Raw genomic sequence first — 21048 nt, 5'->3', positions numbered from 1 at the left:
AGGCAGTGATCAGGCAGGAGTGAGGATTTTTGAATTATTTGCTTGCTTTGCCTCCTGAAAATATTTTTGAAGGTATCTGAACCCAGGATTCTTCGATTTTTGTAGATGTTCATGCAACATAGGAGTTATTAGAAAGAGATTTTGGGTTCTGTCCTGTTTGGGGTTGTTTCCAAGGGTATTTATTTCTTCTGGGGTCACTGGGGAATTACAGCAGGCTGAGACTGTGAAATTAAATATCAAATGTACTTTTTGTGGAGTCTGTTAATGTTCCTGTATCAGAAATAGTGTGGCCAGCAGGACTTGGGAGGGGATTGTTCCCTGTGCTGGGCACGGCTGAGGCCACATCTGGAGTTCTGGGGTCAGATTTGAGCTCCTCCAAGACAGACGCTGAGGGGCTGGAGCGCGTCCGGGGAAGGGAACGGAGCTGGGGAAGGGTCTGGAGCACGAGGAGAGGCTGAGGGAGCTGGGAAAGGGGCTCAGCCTGGAGCAAAGGGGGCTCAGGGGGGACCTTGTGGCTCTGCACAAGTCCCTGACAGGAGGGGGCAGCCGGGGGGGTCGGGCTCTGCTGCCAGGGAACAGGGCCAGGAGGAGAGGGAACGGCCTCAGGCTGGGCCAGGGCAGGCTCAGGGTGGACAGCAGCAGGAATTTCCCCATGGAAAGGGAGCTCAGGCCTTGGAAGTGCCCAGAGAGGTTTGGAGTGCCCATCCCTGGAGGTGTCCAAGAAAGGCCTGGAGGTGGCACTCAGTGCTCTGGGCTGGGGACAGGGTGGGAACTGGGCACAGGGTGGACTCTGATCCGGAGCTCTTTTCCAACCTCAGTGATTCCAGAATTCTCACTGCTCTGTCAGCTGTGCCAGGAGCAAAGCTGCCAACATCAGGAGGATGTTTGCTGTATAATTCCCTTTCTGCCTTGATCTGGCACAGCTTTGCATGACAAACATGATGTTTTACCCACTGCTGTGATGTAAATTCTGAAGAAACACCTAATCCATTAATGTCTGCGGATCTGATTTCCCTCAGACCTTTGGAACAGTCATCCATTAAAAATCTCTGAGATTGATGAATGCTTTGAGGATCAGATCAGTGATGCCCCCTCCACCTGCCCTTGCCCTTGCACGGGAGGGAATTGCTAAGTGACTTCACCTGCAGGATGGCACAAATTCAATTATTAATAAAGGAAGAGATGGAGAATAACAGGGCTGGTGTGCTGGGAGAGGCAAAGTCACAGCAGCCCTTGGCTTTCATCAGCTGGGACAGAATTCCAGGTGACTCTGAGGGGTGCAGAGGTAAAACCCGCAGGGTTGAGGATGAAGAAGCCAGCCCAGGACTGAGACCACACACCAGGTGTTCAGCACAGCTCCAATCTGTCATCCTGGCTCTGGAAAGCAAAACTAAGCTGTGTTTATAGTTGGATTTATCTGACTTTGTGGCACTGAGCTGTGGATGTTTTCAGGATTTAGGGAATGGATTTCTGTGGAGGCACTGTTTGCTCTCTGCTGGGCTGCTTTCATGTAATCATGATAATTTAAAAATTAGTGTTATTGCCTTTCTATCCTTGAAAAATAATTGTACAGGAGCACTGAGCCCAGTTCCAGTAATGGTGTAGAACAAGGCTGGGTGTTTTGCCGACTGATCACTGTGACTTCATTCCATGTGTTTTTTTAAAGTCCAGTTAATTTTGGCATGAATGTGTTCTTATTGTGAGTTTTGGAGTGCAGCATCTTCTCACTTCAAACACAGCAGTGCATTTTATTTAATTGTGAACATTCTAATTAGCCTTAAAACCAATGAGCTTTGTGCAGTTCAGTGTCTTGTGCAGAACAAAGAGCACAGGAAGAGCTTTTTTAGTTTCACTGATACAGCTTTGGAGTGGGAGAGCCATTAAGTTTTATACACTAAACATGAGGAAGTTTATTTTTATAATGGTTTGTTTTATAATGGTTTATTTTCTAATGGCTGCATGGGCTGGATGTGATGGCCCAATTTTCCTCTTCAGTTTTCACACACTGCACTTACACCTTCAGGGCGGTAAGAGAAGGAAAAGCTTGGTCTGTGCAGTTATTTTGAGACTATTTTCCTGTGCTTTCCAGAGTTCTTGTGCATTTATAGAGTTCTGAAGATTCTGAATTGGATTTCCCCACCCTTAAATGCTGCAGGTGGTCTTTAGTGTCCTTCTTGCACAGAACTTCTTTTGTGAATCAATTCTTTAGGCCTTCATAGCTCTGAAGATACTGAATCCTGGAATGGTTTGGGTTGGAAGGGACCTTAAAGCCCATCCAGTTCCAGCCACCATCCCAGGTTGCTCCAAGCCCCAATGTCCAGCCTGGCCTTGGGCACTGCCAGGGATCCAGGGGCAGCCACAGCTGCTCTGGGCACCCTGTGCCAGGGCCTGCCCACCCTCCCAGCCAGGAATTCCTTCCCAATATCCCATCTCTCCCTGCCCTCTGTTAGTTTGAAACCATTCCTTGTCCTGTCCCTCCAGTTTCTGATGCAGAGAATCTCAAGTTGGGAATGTAAACATGTATTTTTTGAGCAGATAAGGGCAGACTGCTCTACACTGTGTGCTAATTAAAGGATGACTGATATTTTTTCCAGAGAAAACTCCTCAGTCACATTTTGTCTCTTCAACTTGGCATCTGAAGCAGTCATTTGATAATGGCAGCATTAAACAGCACTTAGGATTTGCTTTCCAAATGGGAATCCAAGCAGCTCTCTGTACGTGGCCCAGACTTATCTGTCCACAGGATTTTCCTGTCCAGGGCAGGATCAGATCTCACACGTGGGATGAGCCCTTGGAGCACTTTCCTGCCAAGCTCCTCAGACAGGCACAGTGAGAAGGAACTGGAGCAGAGCAGGAGTGAACCTTTTGTCCCCTAAAACAAAATGATGTGGAGCTGATGTGAAGACACTGATGAGGCTTCAGGACTTGGTAAAGCCAAAGAAAATTATAAAAATTGAATTGCTATGGGGTTTTTTTTCAATTATTGGGAGCCAGCAGATGAACAAGAGTCTCTTGCAGGTGTCTGCCACAGTGATATTTGGAGTTAACACTGGCTCACCTCCACCCAAATAATACAACGAGGCTTTAAACAAAAAAAAGGGCAAAATCTAAACTAGAAATCTGATTTTCTGACATGAAACACATTTTCCAAGGTTTTAAATAGCCCTCTGAGTCCATGGCTTTTAATTTTCTGAATTTTATTTGGATCTTTTTTTATCTGAACTTTTAATCTGATCGCATCCTTCCATGAGTCATAAAATAGGGGAATCTCCCTTGGATTTAACCAAAACTGAGGCTTATTCTTGACAAACAAGTGACCTCAGTGATGTTGTGCTGAGCCTGAAGAACCTGTGAGTGCAGGGGCTGTTTCCAGACTATCTCCTGCTCCTGGATCCACAGGGTCCTGGGAGTGAGCTGGGATTGTGTCTCCATCAGCCACAGCCTTTGTGTGCTATGGAATATTTACCTGGAGCACCAGATTCTTCTGGATTTAAACTGAAATAGGACAGGGAATCCATCCTGGAATGGATTTCCCAGAGCAGCTGTGGCTGCCCCATGATCCCTGGAAGTGTCCAAGGCCAGGTTGGATGGGGCTTGGAGCAACCTGGGGTGGTGGAAGGTGTTGGGATTGGAATTGGATCATCTCCAATGTCCTTTCCAACCCAAACCATTCCGTGATTCTGTGATTTTTCTTTGGTATTCACAAGGAAATGAAACCTTTCTTTCCCCCCACAGAAGAACAGTCAAGTGAAAATCTCCATATCTGTGTCCAGGCCGTGTGTGTTGCTGCTTTTCCAGAATTCCCAGTGTCTGATCTGCATTTTGTGCTGGGAGGAGGTTTTGGGAACGGCACTTTAAAGCTCTTTAACCTTTCTTTTAGCACAGCTTTCAATGCCACTGCTGCATCTGGAGCTGAATTTACAGCCTGCTTGTCCCTCCCTTCCACAGAATTAATGATTTCTAATTAATTAAGTCAGTGCTCTGGAGCCTCTGCCAATTAATCACAGCCCCTGTGAACTCTTGCTAATTGCCAGGAGCTCATTTAAAAGATCACAGAATCATGGAATGGTTTGGCTTGGAAGGGACCTTGAAGCTCATCTCGTTCCAACCCCCCACATGATGCTGATGTTGAATCTTCTATACATCAGCCAAAATATTACTTAATTTCTCTAGAAATGGAGGTTTATTTTTGTAGGTTAGGATTTATTTTTTGGGGGTTTATTTGAATTTTTTAAAGATTAATTCATCTTTCTGCCTCTCTGCACCCACCAGCCTTTTGCTGCCACTGCCAACTTTGCACCCAGCCTAGAGAGTAAAAAAAACACAACTTCTTGGAGTGATGGAATGTGTTAATTCAAGTGTTTCTATGGGCAGGTGTTTCCTTTTGTTGTCCCTAGTTTTAAAGGAATGACTGACAGCTCCTAGGGAGAGAGCAGAGCCACCCTTTGCTTTTAGGCTCCCATGTCAGACCAGGGCAGCATATCCCCATGGAAAAATGTAACAGCTCAGTGGCTGTCACTTCCCTGGGTGGGAGAGCACGTCCAGAGCAGCCCCTGTCTGGTTTTTGTTCTCTTGACAGGGCTTTTCTTGCTGCTGACCCCAGGCTGGCTCCTCCTGTTCCCAGAGAAATCCTCGTTTGCGTGGCAGCCCCCGGCATGTCCCCATGCAGGGGGGAGATGGATGATCAGCTGTGCTGAAAGATAAATGCACTTAAATGCAGTGAAAAAGGGTCAAAAGCAGCACTGGAAAGCAAACTGGGTTCAGTAGAATGGAGATACAGGCAAATTTTGTGAGGTTGAAAAAGAACATTGAAGAGGAACTAGAAATTAGTGTGGCATGGAAAGGAGGCTGTGAGGGCACAGAGGGAATCTGATAAAGCTGCCAGGACTTTCTGCACTGGAAGTAGAAATGATCAAGAGCCACTTCTGTGATCTAATATTTGGTGCAAAAAAAGGCAAGGAAGCACCTCTCCTCTCAAAGGGCAGCAGGGTCCTCAGGAAAATTCCCAGGATCACAGAATGGCTGGGGTTGGAAGGGAGCTCTGGAGATCACCCAGGCCAAGGCAGGGGCACCTGGAGCAGGTGGCACAGGAACACGTCCAGGTGGGACTGGAATGTCTCCAGACAGGGAGACCCCACGCCCTCCCTGGGCAGCTGCTCCAGGGCTCTGCCACCCTCCAGGGAATGAAGTTCTTCCTCAGGTGATTCAGGACAGAAAAATAGGGCAAAATGAGAAGGCGTGTGATGAACTGAGCTGCAGCTGAGTGTGTGCAGTTGTGCTTCACTGAGCTTAAGGGAAATGTGTTCCTTGACTCTGCTCTTCCTCCCCAGCTCAGATTTATGGATTTTTTGGGAAGTCTTTAAGGAACAGCAGCAGGTGGCTGTGGCTGTGCAGTGCTGGTGGGGTTGGAGTCTGGCTCTTACAGTGGATGCACTAAATAACCCACCTCCCCCAGATTCCATCCAGATACCACCTATAAAGCCTGCTGCTGCACCCAAAGAACCATTCCAAATGCCTTAGAGGGTGTCTGAGTGCTGGGAGCCTCCAGTGATCCCTATTTAGTCAATAGTGTTTATGTATTTAATTGTTCAGAGAGAATTTCCATCCAATTCCCAACCTGATTTCTCCTTCCTTATCCATTCTCTCTCCTCCACACCACACCAGAGCTCGGGGCATTTGTGCCTCACCCAGAACTGGCCCTGGATTTCCTCTTTTCACCAGATTTTTGGGTGCCAGTCCTGTGTTTGCTCCCTGCAAAGTACCAGATGTGTTGGCAGCCTGGCAGGAATGATTTTGATATCAAATAAGGAATAATTCAGCTTTTGTGCCCTCACTGCAGTGAGGCAGTGGATTCATGGTTAACTTCAGTCATGCTTAATGCAAAATGGTTATAAAATAAATTCCCTTTCTGTTGAAACTTTGAAAGCAGGAGGAAAATGCAAGAGATAATTTAGTGGGGGGATTGTGGTCATAGGTCAGAATAACAAGATAATGTCTTTTTTTCCAGGCTGGGAGCAATAAAAGAACAGTTGCATGTGGTAAAAACAGTATGTTCTGGACTCTGTGCCAGCAGAAAAAAAGAGAGGATTTTGCAAATTGAACAAAATCTTTGGTTCATGTAGGTTAACAACGTTTGTTAAAAAAGTCTGCAGGCAAAAGGTGTTCCATAAGGAAGAAAAATTCCTATATCCAGCAGCAATCCTGTGAGCTGTAGGGAAGTAAGGCTGTGATAGGCTGGAGGATAATTTATTCAGGCTTCCTAGAATTTCTTTGGAAAACGTACACATTGATCCAGAGATGTTTTTGCTTCGCCACATCTGCCCAAAGTTTTCTAACCCAGTCCATTTATCTTGAGGAACAGCCTGTTGTTTTCCCTGATAATGGTAACCAGACTTGTGGTGAGGCCAGACACAGTGGCATGCAAAACAAGGCACAATTCATCCAAACCACTTTATTTTTCAGATGGCACCTGGTACTGGGAGCAGAAAGCAGCCAGTGTGACCTGTCCTGGCTTGGGATAAAAAGGAAAGGATCAAATTAAAAAAAAAAAAAATATAAACAATTTGCAAGTGTATAAAAAATATATTCAGGACAGGGCATGAAGTTCTGATTTCAGCAGAAAAAAGCTTGAGGGATGAATTGCTACATACAGCAATAATAAATATTTTTTCTTGCAATTTACTAAATATAAGATAGAAATTCCTCCCTGGGAGGGTGGGCAGGCCCTGGCACAGGGTGCCCAGAGAAGCTGTGGCTGCCCCTGGATCCCTGGCAGTGCCCAAGGCCAGGCTGGACATTGGGGCTTGGAGCAGCCTGGGGCAGTGAAGGTGTCCCTGCCCATGGCAGGGGTGGGAGGAGATGAATTTTAAGGTCCCTTCCAGCCCAAACCATTGCCTGGTTGTGTGTGTGGCTCTGTTGCAGTTGATAAAATGCTGTTGCAGTGATAAATCAGGATTGCACAATCCAACGTTTGCCTCATCCTGTCGTTATTCATCTCTATAAACTCGCCCCTGACATGTGGGGTGACTCAACCCAAAGGTCGTGGTGGAAAAGCAGTTTGGAGTGTTTTGAGCTGCTTTTATGTTATATTTTATTGAGTACTTCTGGCTTGTAGAGTGATAAACCCCAGTGCAGGATTTGGAAATCCAGATGGTGCTTGCTCTGGGTCCTGCTCGGTGTGAAAAGGAGATGCTGCTTGGCCTGAACTCTGTCACCTTCTTTGGGGACTGCAAGGGTTATGGAAAGCAGGAACTGGTGACTTTGTCTATACCACAGAGGTCTCCTTTAAGGTCATCTAATGAAAGAAAAGTCCTGTAATTGGATGTTGTTCACGATAAATGACTGTAAAGCTCTCCATGGAAGGGCTGAGCGACCCCTGAGTCAGAAAACCTTGTTTTACTCCACAAAGCTGAGCAAACATGGAAATCAAATCCAAATGGTCCGTGTCAGTGGACACTGAAATACTGCTGGAGTGCTTTCTGCCCAGCTCCTATTAGCAGTGTGAGGAATTCTGGAAGTTTGGTTTGTGTCTGGAATGGGAGTCTCATCCTCAGCCCTGTGTTCCATTCTCCACTTGAGTGGGGATTGGTCCTGAGCTCTGTTCCAGTTTCTGGTTAGTCTTGAATCCACTACTTTTGGCATTGCCTGCACAGGTTAATTGAAGTGAGGGCCTAGTATTCCTTTGAATTTAATTTATTTATTTCATTAGATCCTTAGTATTCATTTTTTCCCCCTGACAATCTGACAAACTGGAAAGAAAGAAAAAAGCTTCTTAATATATAGAGTGTGTGTGTAGGTGGGTATTGCTGTGCTGCTGATGATCTTATATTTGAATAAGAAGGAAGATGATTAGTGATTGATTAATTATCTTTCTGCTGGGTCTGGTCCTTGGTAAAGTGTTATCTAGAAAATAATGCAGCCAGTAAATATAAGGAATAACCCCAAATTCTGATTGGGATCTCTGGCTACATCCTAAATGATTCTCATTGCTTGATGTACTCCTTTTAAATGATTAAACAAGTTCCTGTTCACTATTGATTATCATTTCTTAACTCTGTAATCTTGCTTAGCCTTGTTTTAATCTCATGGGTTTGGGGTTGGGGAATAATAAGGTTCAAAGCTATTGGCTGCTTCAAATTTGCTGTGCTTTGAGAATATCCCAGAGGTGCAGTAATGTTCATTTTTAGGGGATGAGAACACTGGTCCTGGAGTGGTTTCTTAATAATAGAGATCTCTGAGGGCAAGTTGGCCATCTGGACTGGCTGCACCAGTTCCTGTGTCGGCCAGAACGTGAATGACAATAATTTTTGGTCACTGTTGGGGTGAATTTGGGTTTCTTTCTCTCAGTAGCCGACGTCGCGAGCCCGCTGTGCTCAGCTGGGAAGCAAACTGGGGGAGATCCATGCAAACTTCAGGAATGCTGGCTGTCTCCTGAGCCTGCCTCTCTGCTCAGGCTGTCCCAATCTGTGTTTCAGAGGATTACCCCAACGGGACGTGGCTGGGCGACGAGAACAACCCCGAGATGCGGGTGCGCTGCCCCATCACGCCCGCGGACATGCTGCACATCAGCACCAACTGCCGCACGGCCGAGAAGATGGCCCTGACCCTGCTGGATTACCTCTTCCACAGGGAGATCCAGGCCATCTCCAACCTCTCGGGCCAGGGGAAGCACGGCAAGAAGCAGCTGGATCCTCTCATGATCTACGGGATTCGCTGTGAGTGAAGCGTGGGAGTTGGGAGGGCGCGGGTAAGGCAGAAAGCGACGCGGGAAATGGTATTTGAAGAGTGTTTGATGTGTGTGGAGATGTTCTGCTGGCTTCTGCTTGTGAAGGAGGTTTAGGATTTTTAGGAAGAAATCCTAATGGGCTGGTTTGCTTCACTTGGTGGGTATTCACCAGAAATTCCTCAGCCTTTTATTCTGAGTTCTGACTTCTTTGCAACCGCCATCTGTGAGCGCAGTAAATATTGTAGAAATAATAAGTAACACAAATTTCGATGCTGTTCAGGTGCTCAGACCAGCACAGTCCTGAACCTTCGTTTCTGACTTCCCATTTACGTCTCTTTTTTCAAAAGGTTTGCTCAGATTGTGATGGAAAAAGTTGGCAATGTCAGGATCATAAAATCTGTGGATTCACAGCAGGAATGCACAGGGTGCTGATGGATTTCTGTCTGCTCCATGTGCACGAGTCTTTGGATGATTTAAGCTGTTAGGGAGCTCTGAACTGATATTACCTGTGTTAAAGGCACAATATTTGTTCATTTAAAAGGAATCAAATGTGGAACAAAGGCACAGCCACTGGTTTGAAATGAAAAGAGGAATCTGGACATGTGCATCGTGTTCTGGTGTGGCGACTTCTAGGGAGCACATTGAGGACAGCCAAGTCTGTTCCCTGTGCTTTATTTCCAGGAAATTAGGATAACCAGGACTTTGGGAGAAGGTTCTTCTGCCAGGTGGTGGTTGAGCACTGGAATCAGGGAATGGGCACGGCCCAGAGCTCCAGGAGCGTTTGGACAGCACTCCCAGGGACCGGCTGGGATTGTTGGGGGTGTCTGTGCAGGGCCAGGACTGATCCTTGAACTGGATTCTAATAAACCAGGAGGTCTCTTGTTGCTCTAAGATTCTTTATAGTCACATTTTGTGTAGGTCACCAGTGGACCTGCAGCAGGAATAGTTTGTTCTCCTGGTGAGTTTTGTATGGAATTGGCAATTTCAAATGCCAGGTAAGGCTTAAAAGAACGTGTCAGCAAGGGAATATTTGGGGTGGTGTTTGAGGAACTGGCTGTGTGGTAGTTACAGGGAAGGGAGTGTGTGAACGGTGTTTGATGGTGGCAGGAAACATCCTGTTGACCTGCTGTTGTTTCCAGTGGTTTTCAGGCTATTTTGGGGAAATTGGAAACCAAATCTAACCCACTCAGGTGGCTGCATTAGGGCAATTTTTGCTTCATTATTTACCTGAAGCAGAGGACCTCAGGCTTCTTTTACAAGTACATTAAATATGTGTTTTTAAGAGAGATGGTAATTCAAATTAATGCTGCTCTCCAAAGCCTTTTTGTCTGCTGATCTCATCAGCGTCACTGATGCTGTTCCTGTGCTTTTTTAAAACAGGGATTTTCGTTGGGAGCTTTTAGAAACACTAAGAAATGGATCTTGCTCCAGTGTTAAAGCAGTTCCCAGGTAGTTCTTTCCCCATCCCTTAAATGTGAGAGCACAAATCGCATGGGTCAGTTTGTGACTGGTTGTGGAGGAAGATGAGATGTTTGCCAGTGTGAGCATGGGGAAGGAATGTGTCCATGTGACCAAGGGCTCAAGCTGGGGATTATGTCATTGCTGTGAGGCATTCTGACCGTGACGAAATCGGATTATGGAAGTGATCCCTGCAGCTGGAGAAGGTCTGGAATGGCACAGATGTGAGAGCAGGGGATCATGAGCAGCAGTCAGTGTCTGACTTGATGGCATGAGCACGGTTTGGGATCCAGGTATCTGAAACAACTTCATTCCTTCCTAACGTTGGCTGCTGTGTTGCTTTCTTTTGGGAGCCAGGCCATAAAAACCCGGGGATTTCTGGCAAAAAGAGACCCTGTGTGGATCTGGCCAGAGGTGACTGGTTTGGGTAGTGAAATGTTGATGCTTCTTGAGATTTGCTACCAGCAAGGACAGAGAATCCTGTGGCAACCAGTGAAGAAAACACACGAAAAGTTGATGGAGCAGCAAATTTAACAGCAAGAACAGTGCTCCAGAAATGATGATTTCACTTAATAACCTCATATGTCATTACTGGGAGTAATTAAGTGGGAGTGGAATTGGATTCCAGCAGCCTGGTGAGGAATGTGGAGGACTCAGCTCTTGAGGATGGGATGGTGCCCATGCTCAGCTCAGTGGCAAAACTCCCGCTGAGTTCACGTGTGCCATGATTCCATCCCCGCATTCCCTGACTGGGAAGAGCCCTGCCATCCCATATCCCCTTTCCCAGTCCACACACGTCTGGTTTTCATCCATGAAGTGTTGTCCCAGCAAATCGACCCGAACCCGAGTTTCCCTGGCATGGGAACCCCTCAGTGCTGGTCCCAACAGTGGGATTTGCTCCTGCTTTGATGCCTTAATTCAAACAGAAATGAAGAATCCAATGTCATCAGCCTGGCCTGTGCCAATCACAGCCAGAGGAGCCCAAGGAAATAGAAAGGATTTTATTTCTCCTTTCGTTTCAAGTTTCTTGCAGTTTGTCAGTGGAAAGATATTCCATCCTTTTTTTTCTTTCTTCTGCAAGAAAACCACCAAGCAAATCTGTGTTTAATAGAGAAAGTATTTTATATAATATGCAGAAAGTATAGAAAACGAAGAGATGTGTGCTTATTAAAAATTCTTGATGCTCTGCAAAAGGTTTACCACAAGAGGAGAGGAAAGTTTATCTTTGCAAGTCTAAAGTTTCACTTGGGGTAGGAATTTGCTTGTGGGGTGGCAGTGGTATTGAGGAGAGTTTTTGGGCAAAAAACCAGAATGACTTAAACACAATCTCTGTCATTAAATAGCTCATTACCTCAGCCCTGCTAAAAATGGAGACGTTTGCTGGTGAAATCCGATACAAGAACATCCTCAGCTGTAATTTTCTGTGCCTAGCAGAAAATACAGGTTTAGCTCTTTGGAGATTTTACAGCAATTTCCACGAGCAAGTTGGAAAATACCAGATTCCCAAATTCAGAATTTTGCAGTTACAAGAAACGGTGTAATAGAAAAGATGATTTTCCGTGGAAAAAAGGGAGAGGGCAGTTCTGAAGCTCAGAGAAGAATATTTATCAGTAGCCCTTATTCTAAGTAATTAAATGAATTAATTAATTACAATCTAAGTAATTAAATGAAAGCAAAAGAACATTAGTTATTTAGAATATATTTTTGTATCTATTTTATACATATTGTTGTGTGTAACTTTGTGTATCATTTCTCTGCAAGCCTCTTGCTCTGCCCGTGGTTTTTTGCAGACTCTCACCAATCATTTTTCCACTTATTTGTCAGTTCTGGTTAATTTTAATTTTAATTCTGGTTAATTATTCCAAGAGGATGGAAGAGCAGAACCTCCAAATTTAGTGCAGAATTTGTGCTCGGGTGGAGGAAGGAGATCCAGATTCATGAATGCATTAAGGGGAACCTTGTGTTATTGGACCCCAAAATTCCTGTTTTGGCTCCAGACAGCATCTGTTGCTCAGGGAATTATTTATGCACATGGAAATAACTCTCGTGTTAGGGACAGGATCGTTGCTGAAAAAAAAACCCTCAAAAACATAAATCCCCCACCCAAACCCTCCCGTGCTCACAGAGGGGAGGAAACCTTGGTGAAAAATGTTGGTGAATTTTCCCATCTGCTTCCAAGACTATTTCATAGTGTGAATTTTCCCATTTTTCCTTTCAATTTCATCCAGAATACACCCCTGTCTTTGAAATACCACAAAACAAAGTGTTAGCTGGGGATAGCTAATGATCAAATTGGATTTTTAACTGTGAATGGTGCATTTTCTGCTTCAAATGCCAAATAACTTCCCTTTTTAAGACACGAAAACGCAGCACAGAAAGAAATCCCTCATCAAAGCTTGGTGTTGCTGTTATATAAAACATTGCTTCCAGGAGGGATGGGAGCACTGTTCCTACTGCAGGAGTTGAAAGAGATGTTAATACACTCTGAAAGGAGTTGTGTCCTCAGCAGAGGCCAAATGGAATTAAACACTGGCTCTGCTTCCCAAAAATCCACACACCAGTGCTGGGGCTGCAGCCCACACACGGCTGCTTAATAGGAAACACATTTGGCTGTGGAATTGATGTCAGTGAGATGAGTTTATGTATGGAGAGAGAAACAGAAATAGAAATGTTGGTGCACACACCTGAGGCCCAGGCAGGTTGGGCCGGTTGAAGCCGCCGCCGGTGTCGTGGAAAACGTGTGGGGAGCTCAGCACTGCTGCTCCAGCTCTTAATGAAGAGTTTGAGCTTAATAACAGCACAGGATAAACAGCAAACCTGTCACATTTCTGTCCTCCTCGAGGATTGTCCTGCTTGGAAATACCGGAGGAAGGGCAGGAAGTTCTCATGGATGGACTGAGCTCTGTTTCTCACCAGAGGATCTGTGTTGTGAGGCACTCCAGGCTGGTGCTGGTTTATGGGATGTTTGTCATGGAATTCTGGAATGGTTTGGGTTGGAAGGACCTTGAAGATCCAGTCCCACCTCCTGCCATGGGCAGGGACACCTTCCACTCCCCCAGGCTGCTCCAAGCCCCAATGTCCAACCTGGCCTTGGGCACTGCCAGGGATCCAGGGGCAGCCTCAGCTGCTCTGGGCACCCTGTGCCAGGGCCTCACCACCCTTCCAGGGAAGGAGTCCTCCCAATATCCCATCCATCCCTGCCCTCTGGCACTGGGAAGCCATTCCCTGTGTCCTGGCACTCCAGGCCCTTGTAAATCATTTCTCTCCATCCTCTGTCTCCCTTCAGGTGCTCTAAACAAACATTGCAGTTTGCACTGAAAATACAAAATGTCATCAGTATTTTCTATTCTTTTACTTTTCCACCTCCAAAAGCCTTTTTTATTACTGCATTTTTATTAACTCCACCAATTTTTCCTTGCTCCTCGTTTCCTTCCTAATATTTGTACCATTTTTTTGCGTTTTCTTTGTCTTCCTTTCATTTCCTGTTTATAATTTTGGGCTTCTCGTGTCTCATTTCTGAATGTCCCACAAGTCACTGGCTGTTAGAGTATTTAATAACATCCCATGGTTTAAAAGTGTGACACCTACGTGCTGCAATCCTGAACGTCAGCAGTTGTGGATGTGCATCCAGACCTTGGATTCCGTCTGGAGATGCTGGAGAGCCTCAAGGAAAATGATCCAAATTGGCATTTTGTCCCGTGTCTTTAACATTTCATCAGCACCAGAAGCTGATGGATTTCTGTGATTAGGATATCAGTAATTGTTGTTTCAATCCCTCCCCTTGACAGACAGGGATCAGCCGTGGATAGTCTGGAGGAACAGGACAGTGGCACTGCTCAACGCAGGAATTTCCTGAGGATCCCTGAGCTGTTGAACCCATCTGCTGTTTCCTCATGATACAGGATAATAACTCCTCTTCCCAGCGATGGTAGCCTGAACAGGAGTCCTGTGGTTTGTGTCTGATGGATGAGCTAATCCTGTGGTCCCTGGATATACTTTTTGCCAACATTTTCTTCTCCCAGTGATAAATACCACAGGCTGTAGTTCTTGGGAAATAAAGACCGACTTCAGCCTGTTCCTGTGGTGTTATCACAGAACCCTGGAATTGTTTGCTCTGGAAAGGATGTAGATCAGTCCTTCCCAATGCCCTGGATGAGCAGAGACACTTTGCACTAGACCAGGTTGCTCAGGTCAGATGCTGTGGGACATTTCTCCTCCTCTGGATGGCTCAGAGGTTTCATTTCAGGTTGAAGGATTGAGTAAAAGCAGAGGAGAATTTGCCCAATTCTGCAGCATCATGCCCGTGGCAGATGAGGGGACTTGGAGCAGGTCCTGCTGAGCTTTGTGCTGGTCAGAACCTGGACTCTGAGCCTTGCCAGGGCTCTGCTCCCCATGGCAGGGTCAGGAAAGTGGGGCTGGGCTTTGCTGGGAAGGCCACGAGTGCTGGCTGTTGTCAGGGGCAGAACAGAGGAGAGGCTGCAGAGCTGTTGACCTCTCCCCTCCTCAGGAGTGAAGTCTGAGAGCTCAGCACGTCTTTAAAAAGCAAGAAGTGAAAGAAATCATTTCTGTTGGGCTTTTCTCCTCTCTGAAGAGCTTTAATTCCTGTGGGTCCAGCGTCCTCGGGAAGGACCTCGTGCTGCTGCTGCTGCTCTCACACGTTGTCTCCCTCAGAGCTGCACAAGTCTGGCTTCAGTTCCACAGAGCTGCTGCTTTGTGAATCAATTAAATGCTGCCACATGCAGGGCACTGATAACCTCTTTTGAGGCCAGGCGAGGAGATAATGGGAGAACCCACCGAGTTTATCTCAGCACCACAGTTCTCATCCATGGCATTCAATGCTGGCACTTGCTTTCGGCTGGAACTCGGTGCTGCCTCGAGTTTGCTTCTTTCCTGGGCACTTCTCTTGATTTCAATTATTTTTCTGGCCAGTCCCTGTTAATAAACTGAAAAAAAAAGGCAGCAATTTTGGGGAAACAAAAGAAATGGTGTGTTTTCTCTTCCCTCCTCACACTTCTCCTGTTGTCTTTGCATTATACAAGGGAGGAATTAAATTTTCCATTCTTGGAAAAGCAGCAGTGGAGTCTGTCAGTCCCCACTGATGTGTGTGATGTGCTGTCAGGCACTTGTGAGTCCTGGGCTCTCCGGAAAATAGAAAATGAACGTATGAGGTCACTTGGACCATCTCTTTCCACACTCCTTCCATCCCTCAGTGCTTTTTCCCTTTTGGCCAGACGTAGTTCAAGTATGTGCTGAAGTGTGCAGGTCTTCACGGCTGGAGAGGCAGCTAAAAACAGTGCTGTGAGGCTGGGCATAGAAAAGCAGCTTTTTCAGGGGCTTTAAGTGTTGTTTCAGGAGGGTATAAAGGAAAAAAGGGCAACTTGGGTAATTTGAAGATGGGCTCTTTGGGAAAGTTTCTGCTGCAGCTGCTGTAACTCAATTCAGTGCTGGTTTTTGTAACGATAATCCAGGGAGTTTGCATGGATTTCAGAGGTCATTAGATATTAGATTATCATTATTAGATTAGATATTCCTGTATTAACAACCCCTGGTGTCAGCAAGGAGCACTGGGCTGCTCAGAACTCATGTCTTGGGTGTGATGTGCAAGGCTCCCCTTTATCAGCACGGAAGATCCACCCCAGCTCTGGAGTTCCAAGTGGAACAGAGGCTTCTTTGTGTCCCTGTTGTACCCAGGCTGTTTTCCTTGGGCTGATTCCTCCCACATGGAACTTCCCCAGTGTTTTGACTGTCTGCAGTGGAATCACTCCAGCCCTGCTGTCCCTTCAGGGCTGGTTCAGAGGGTGCAGGGTGTGCTCTGCTCTCCCCACGTGCACAGGAGGCTGCTGCTTCCCCACCACCACTCAGGCAGAAATAAAACCTCCCCCTGAACTTCCAGCAGGCTCCAAACAAGAAATATTTGCTATTGAAAGCCTATAAATGGTAAAAACTGAGCTTTTGTGGGGTGGTTTGGGAAGACACTCGGAGTCTGAGGAAGTATTTGATCCCTGACATTTGGAGAGAGGAAAAGCAGCTCAGCCTGGGCATGGACTGATCAGCCCCAAACTAACCTCCATCCCTCTGGAAAAGGCACTGCTGCCTGCGGGGAGAGCTGGCACTTCTGGGACACAATTCCAGAAAGCTGCAGAGCTTTTCCTTCCCTGCCTTTGAACTTCCTGCTCTGCCTTTCCCAAGGGCTAAAACAGGGATCGAGGAGATGCCTGGAGCTGGCTGTGAGTTGATGATCCCATCGGGATGAGCCCATTGGGGTGAGCCCAGAATGATCCCACTGGGATGAGCGCACTGGGATGAGCCCTTTGGGATGAGCCCATCAGGATGAGCCCACTGGGATGAGCCCATCAGGATTAGCCTGGGATGATCCCACTGGGATGATCCCACTGGGATGAGCGCACTGGGATGAGCCCACTGGGATGATCCCACTGGGATGAGCCCATCAGGATTAGCCTGGGATGATCCCACTGGGATGAGCCCATTGGGATGGCAAGCGCCCAGCATGTGCCGCCAAGGAAAACTCCCTGCTGGCTTCACACAGCCCCTGCTGCCCTTCCCAAGCCTTTGGAAAGAGTTGGCACAGCACAATTCCATGCTGGGGGGATTTCTTCCCATTCGACTCGCGGCCTCCCAGACTGGGAATCTGACACCCCACTAGATGGCAGTATTTGAATGCTGATGGCTCCTTCCATAAATCGGAATAAAACGGGTTCTGCTTGTTGTAAAATAGGTAAAAATAGCCTGGCTGCTTTTCCAGAGAGGTGCTGAGGTGTGAGTGAGTGTAGGAGCTCTCCTGCTCTGGAACAGGATTCCTTGGTGGAATTTGGAAATTCTAGGTCCTAATTAACTTGAATTTTTTATTTTTGCAAGTTCTGGTAGGGTTCTTTTAATTCGAAGAATAAAGGCATTTAAAATAATTAAAACTTTCCCATCTCCTCTGAATCTATGACTTGTTAAAGATGAAAAACTCAGACAAATATTCTAAATAAATATTAATGAACAGAGTAACGACTTGGTAGCTGAATTTGCTTTTCCTCCTCCCTCTCTCCAAGTTCCCAACAGCTCCTCCTGTCTCTTTCTGGATGTGGTGGGTGAGAGCAATGTCATGGAAAGTGATTTTTGTTGACAGGGTGGATTTCCAGGCGTGTGACATTGGAGGAGCCTCCAAGGCTCTGCCATCCCCGAGTTTTCCATGAGCCCTCCCCTCCTGCATCCCAAACCCGAAACATCCCGAATTTCCAAGGGGGAAGTGCCTCCCAGCTGTGGAGATCATCCCCCCCAGCTGTGACACGAGTAAACAATTCCTGTTTTCCAATGATTTCAATATGGGCAGGGCAAGCCCTGGATGAGGTTTGGAGAATCAAAGCCTGAAGGCTCAAGGAGGAATTCCAGAGGTGCTTCAGTTTTTCCTCTGCTCCCCCAGTGTTCAGAGCAGCAGATTTTGCTGTCATGTGCTCTTGGTTTAATCAAAACGACTCCAAATGTATGACCCTGCTGAGAAAAAATGAATTTTGGGAGCCAAAACCCCCAAAAATCAGCCCCTTCTCCTCTCCAAGCAGGCAGGAGCTGAAGCCTTTGTTTCTGGTAGTATCCATCATATTCCTGTCAATTTAAAAGGATTCTGTCCATCACATTTAAATGATTAATTCGCCATCCTGTTGCTTTTCTTTAGATTTTAAAAGTTAGAGGGAATTGGAAAATGAAGGAGCAGTGACCCAAATCTGCTTGGATTCTGTATTTAATATAAATAAATCTTTATTTTATACACGTGGCTGTCGGATTCTGTGCTGCACTTTCCCAAATCTTTCCAAATGCACCAAAACCAGCAGGAATTTCTGGGCCACCTCAGCCTAACTCTGCCAAGTCCATGAAAATACTGATTTACCTTTTAATTTTCTAAGGAAATCTGGGATTTGTGGAGACTGGGAAGCAGCACAAACTCGGAGTGTGCACATGGAACTCCTGACGTGGAGTTTGTTTTTTGGGAGCTGGTTCTGAGTGCGGGATCAGGATGGATATTTCATGTCTGGTTTTGATCTCACAGATGTCTTCTCCTCCTCCTCAATTTGTTCTTAATTGGATTTCTTTACAGTTTCATGTTTTGTGGGGATTGTTTTGTCTGCTCCCTGACTTCTGACCTTTAAGAAAGAGAGGATTACTTCCTCAAGGACGTTGTTTTCCTGGGATTTCCTTAGTTTATAATTAATCCTGGTTTTTAGAAAACCCCAACCCTTTCTCTCCTTATTTTGTACATCAGATCCTCCAAAAATTTGGGAGCGTTGAATCATTTCTGACACAATCTCTGTGTTTGCACCAAACCAAATCTTTTTTTTTTTCTTTGCATTTCCAAGGTTTTTTATTTCCTTTAAGAACCATTGAAAGATTTATTTCAGAACTGGTTGTGTTGCTTTTTAAATTTTAATTGAACTCCCCCAAATCTCTCCCTGTTTCTCTCATCCAGGCAGTGGAAGGCACTGCTCAGCATGCTGCACCTGTTGGCTTTTAAAGCTGACTTGAATTTCCCTGAGTTTTTTTCCTTCTTCCTGAGCTTTTCCTTGCTAAGATTGGAATGTTGATCCTTGATTTCCCCCTTTTCTCCCCCCTGTGTCTCCCTGAATTCTCTTTGCAGCCCTTTTTGTCTCGCAAGCTGCAGCCAGGATCTCTCTGGTCTGTAGAAATCACCCAAACTCCTGCCATTTATTAAATCACTGAATTATTTTTAAGTCTCTGGTGTGTTTTTCATGGAAAGCTTTGTTTAGGAAATGAGGCTCTTCCCCCAAAAAAGCAAATTTGGGGCCTTTTGTGTTTAAAAACAAGGACGCTTTTTTTTTTTTTAGAGACACCATCGATGAAAAGATCGCTAAAAACACACTCAGCCAGTCTTAAATCATCTCAATCTTGTGCTTTTATTCTTCTTTTATCTTCCAAAATACTGTCTTTTTGTCCAAGTGCTGATTTCTATTCCTGACTGGATTTTTTATGTGTTGTTCTGGGGCTCGTGGACGCTCTGCGCTGTAAAATGTCCATATTTGATGCTGCTTTGGAGAGTAAATGGTCCAAAAAAAGTCAAATCCCTTCTCCCTGAAGCATTCCTGTCTTTTCTCCTATGGCCTTCCCTAAGTGAAAGGTCTCATTTCCAATATCCTGCTTTTCTGAGCGTGTTTGGTGTCTGACATGCTGGGAATGAGGCAGCTGGGAGCTCTCCTGCCTGGAATCGTGTGTGGATAGGGAACAGAGTCAGCACGCTCCACTTCTCTGCTATTGTGTGCACATGTTTGGGGGATTTCTCTCTCTGCTGCAGGTAAATCATCTTTTTAATGGCACTGGGAACTTTTTATCTGCTTGAAAACTCCTCCACTGCCGTTAGGCTGAGATTTTTCCTGGTAGGAAATGTCTTGCTGAGGAGCTGGTTGTGAAACAACATTTTAGCTTGTGATAGCAGCTGCAGTGATTTTACGCCTGAAGTTAATTTCACTTTTCTATCAATTATCTTTGTGCTTTAGGGTTAATTTTTCAGGCCTGATTTGCACGTGGCTGGGTCTGCAGTTGTGGTAAAAAGCAGTTTGACACCTCTGACAGCAACTGGGAATTTCATGAATTAAGGGAAAGAAATGAGGATGCCTGGTTTGGTAAATCTGTGCCTGATGTTTTAGGGCTCTGCAGCCAAAATCTTCCTGTCTGCCCCTGCCCTGGTTAGGTTGTTGTCTGTTTTCCATGGTTTCCTCTGGAGCTGTGTTCTCTCCATGGAGGTGTCTCTGCCAGCATCTTCTGGCCATTCCTTATCACACTGATTAAATGATCAGTTGGATCAGGAGGGAGAATCATGGAATGGTTTGGGATGCAGGGATTGAAAATTTATCCAGTCCCAGTCTCTGCCACAGGCAGGGACACCTTCCACTATCCCAGGTTATTCCAACCCAGCCTTGGGCACTGCCAGGGATCCAGGGGCAGCCCCAGCTGCTCTGGGCACCCTGTGCCAGGGCCTGCCCACCCTCCCAGGGAAGGATTCCTTCCCAATATCCCATCTAACCCTGCCCTCGGGCAGTTTGCAGAGGGTTTTTTCCTGCCTTCCCTCAATAAAGCACTTTTGGGGATGTTCTGTGTCCCACTCTGGTGCTCGGCCTCTTCCTCACACTGCACCTGAGCCTCCTGTCCTGAATAATCGATATCGCTTTGATTTCTCTTTGAATCAAGCAGCATCCTGGAATATCCCATGGATTGAACCAAGAGGCATCCTGGAATATCCCATGGATTGAATCAAGCAGCATCCTGGAATATCCCATGGATTGAACCAAGCGGCATCCTGGAATATCCCATGGATTACACTGGAATAGTTAAAATTCCCAGCCAGGCAGCTTTTCCCTGGGATTTTCCCTGCCTGCAGTCCAGCCCCTGACCAGGGCAGCACGCACCACGAAAGCCACGAAAATGCAGTTAGGAGTGAAATTCGGGCTTTTTTCTCCGAAGGCCCCCTCAGAGCCCGTGCTGGTGTTTTCTGAGGGACTCCCAGGCGCCTGTGTAGCTCCTGAGGGTGGGGCAGGAGCTCAAACACAGCTCTGCAAACACTGCTGGGCATTTCCTCCTCTGGGAACGCACCCTGGGAGAGGCTGAGGCTGAGCAGGGTGGGCTCAGGGGTGAAATGCTGGCACCTGTGGAAAGGAAACTCCTGCACGGCAGCACATGGGAATTTCAGCCCATTTCCCTCCTTCCCCATTTTGGAGACACCACACAGGGTTGTAAAGTTCTCTGAGTTCTTGCTGTCGCTTAAAAGTGAGAAGTCTTGAGGTTTTTAAAGCACTTTTGGATTAGATTTTTGGGTTCCAGTGTCTTCCTCCTGTGCGCTCTCTCCTTTATTTCAA

General features: G+C 46.2%; 1 protein-coding gene across 2 annotated transcripts in view; it reads left to right on the top strand.

The window, feature by feature from the left end:
- BANP (BTG3 associated nuclear protein) overlaps positions 1–21048 on the top strand; it is a 114968-nt gene that overhangs the window by 27478 nt on the left and 66442 nt on the right. For both annotated transcript variants that reach the window (XM_032121899.1, XM_032121898.1), the window contains exon 7: positions 8475–8714. In XM_032121899.1, the coding sequence (XP_031977790.1) occupies positions 8475–8714 (240 nt within the window). The remainder of the gene's footprint in view (positions 1–8474; positions 8715–21048) is intronic.

Source organism: Corvus moneduloides, chromosome 12 (assembly GCF_009650955.1).
Source record: "Corvus moneduloides isolate bCorMon1 chromosome 12, bCorMon1.pri, whole genome shotgun sequence".
Classification (NCBI taxonomy): Eukaryota; Metazoa; Chordata; class Aves; order Passeriformes; family Corvidae; genus Corvus; species Corvus moneduloides.
The sequence above is the reverse complement of the archived record's forward strand: the minus strand, read 5'-3'. Positions and strand labels throughout refer to the sequence as shown.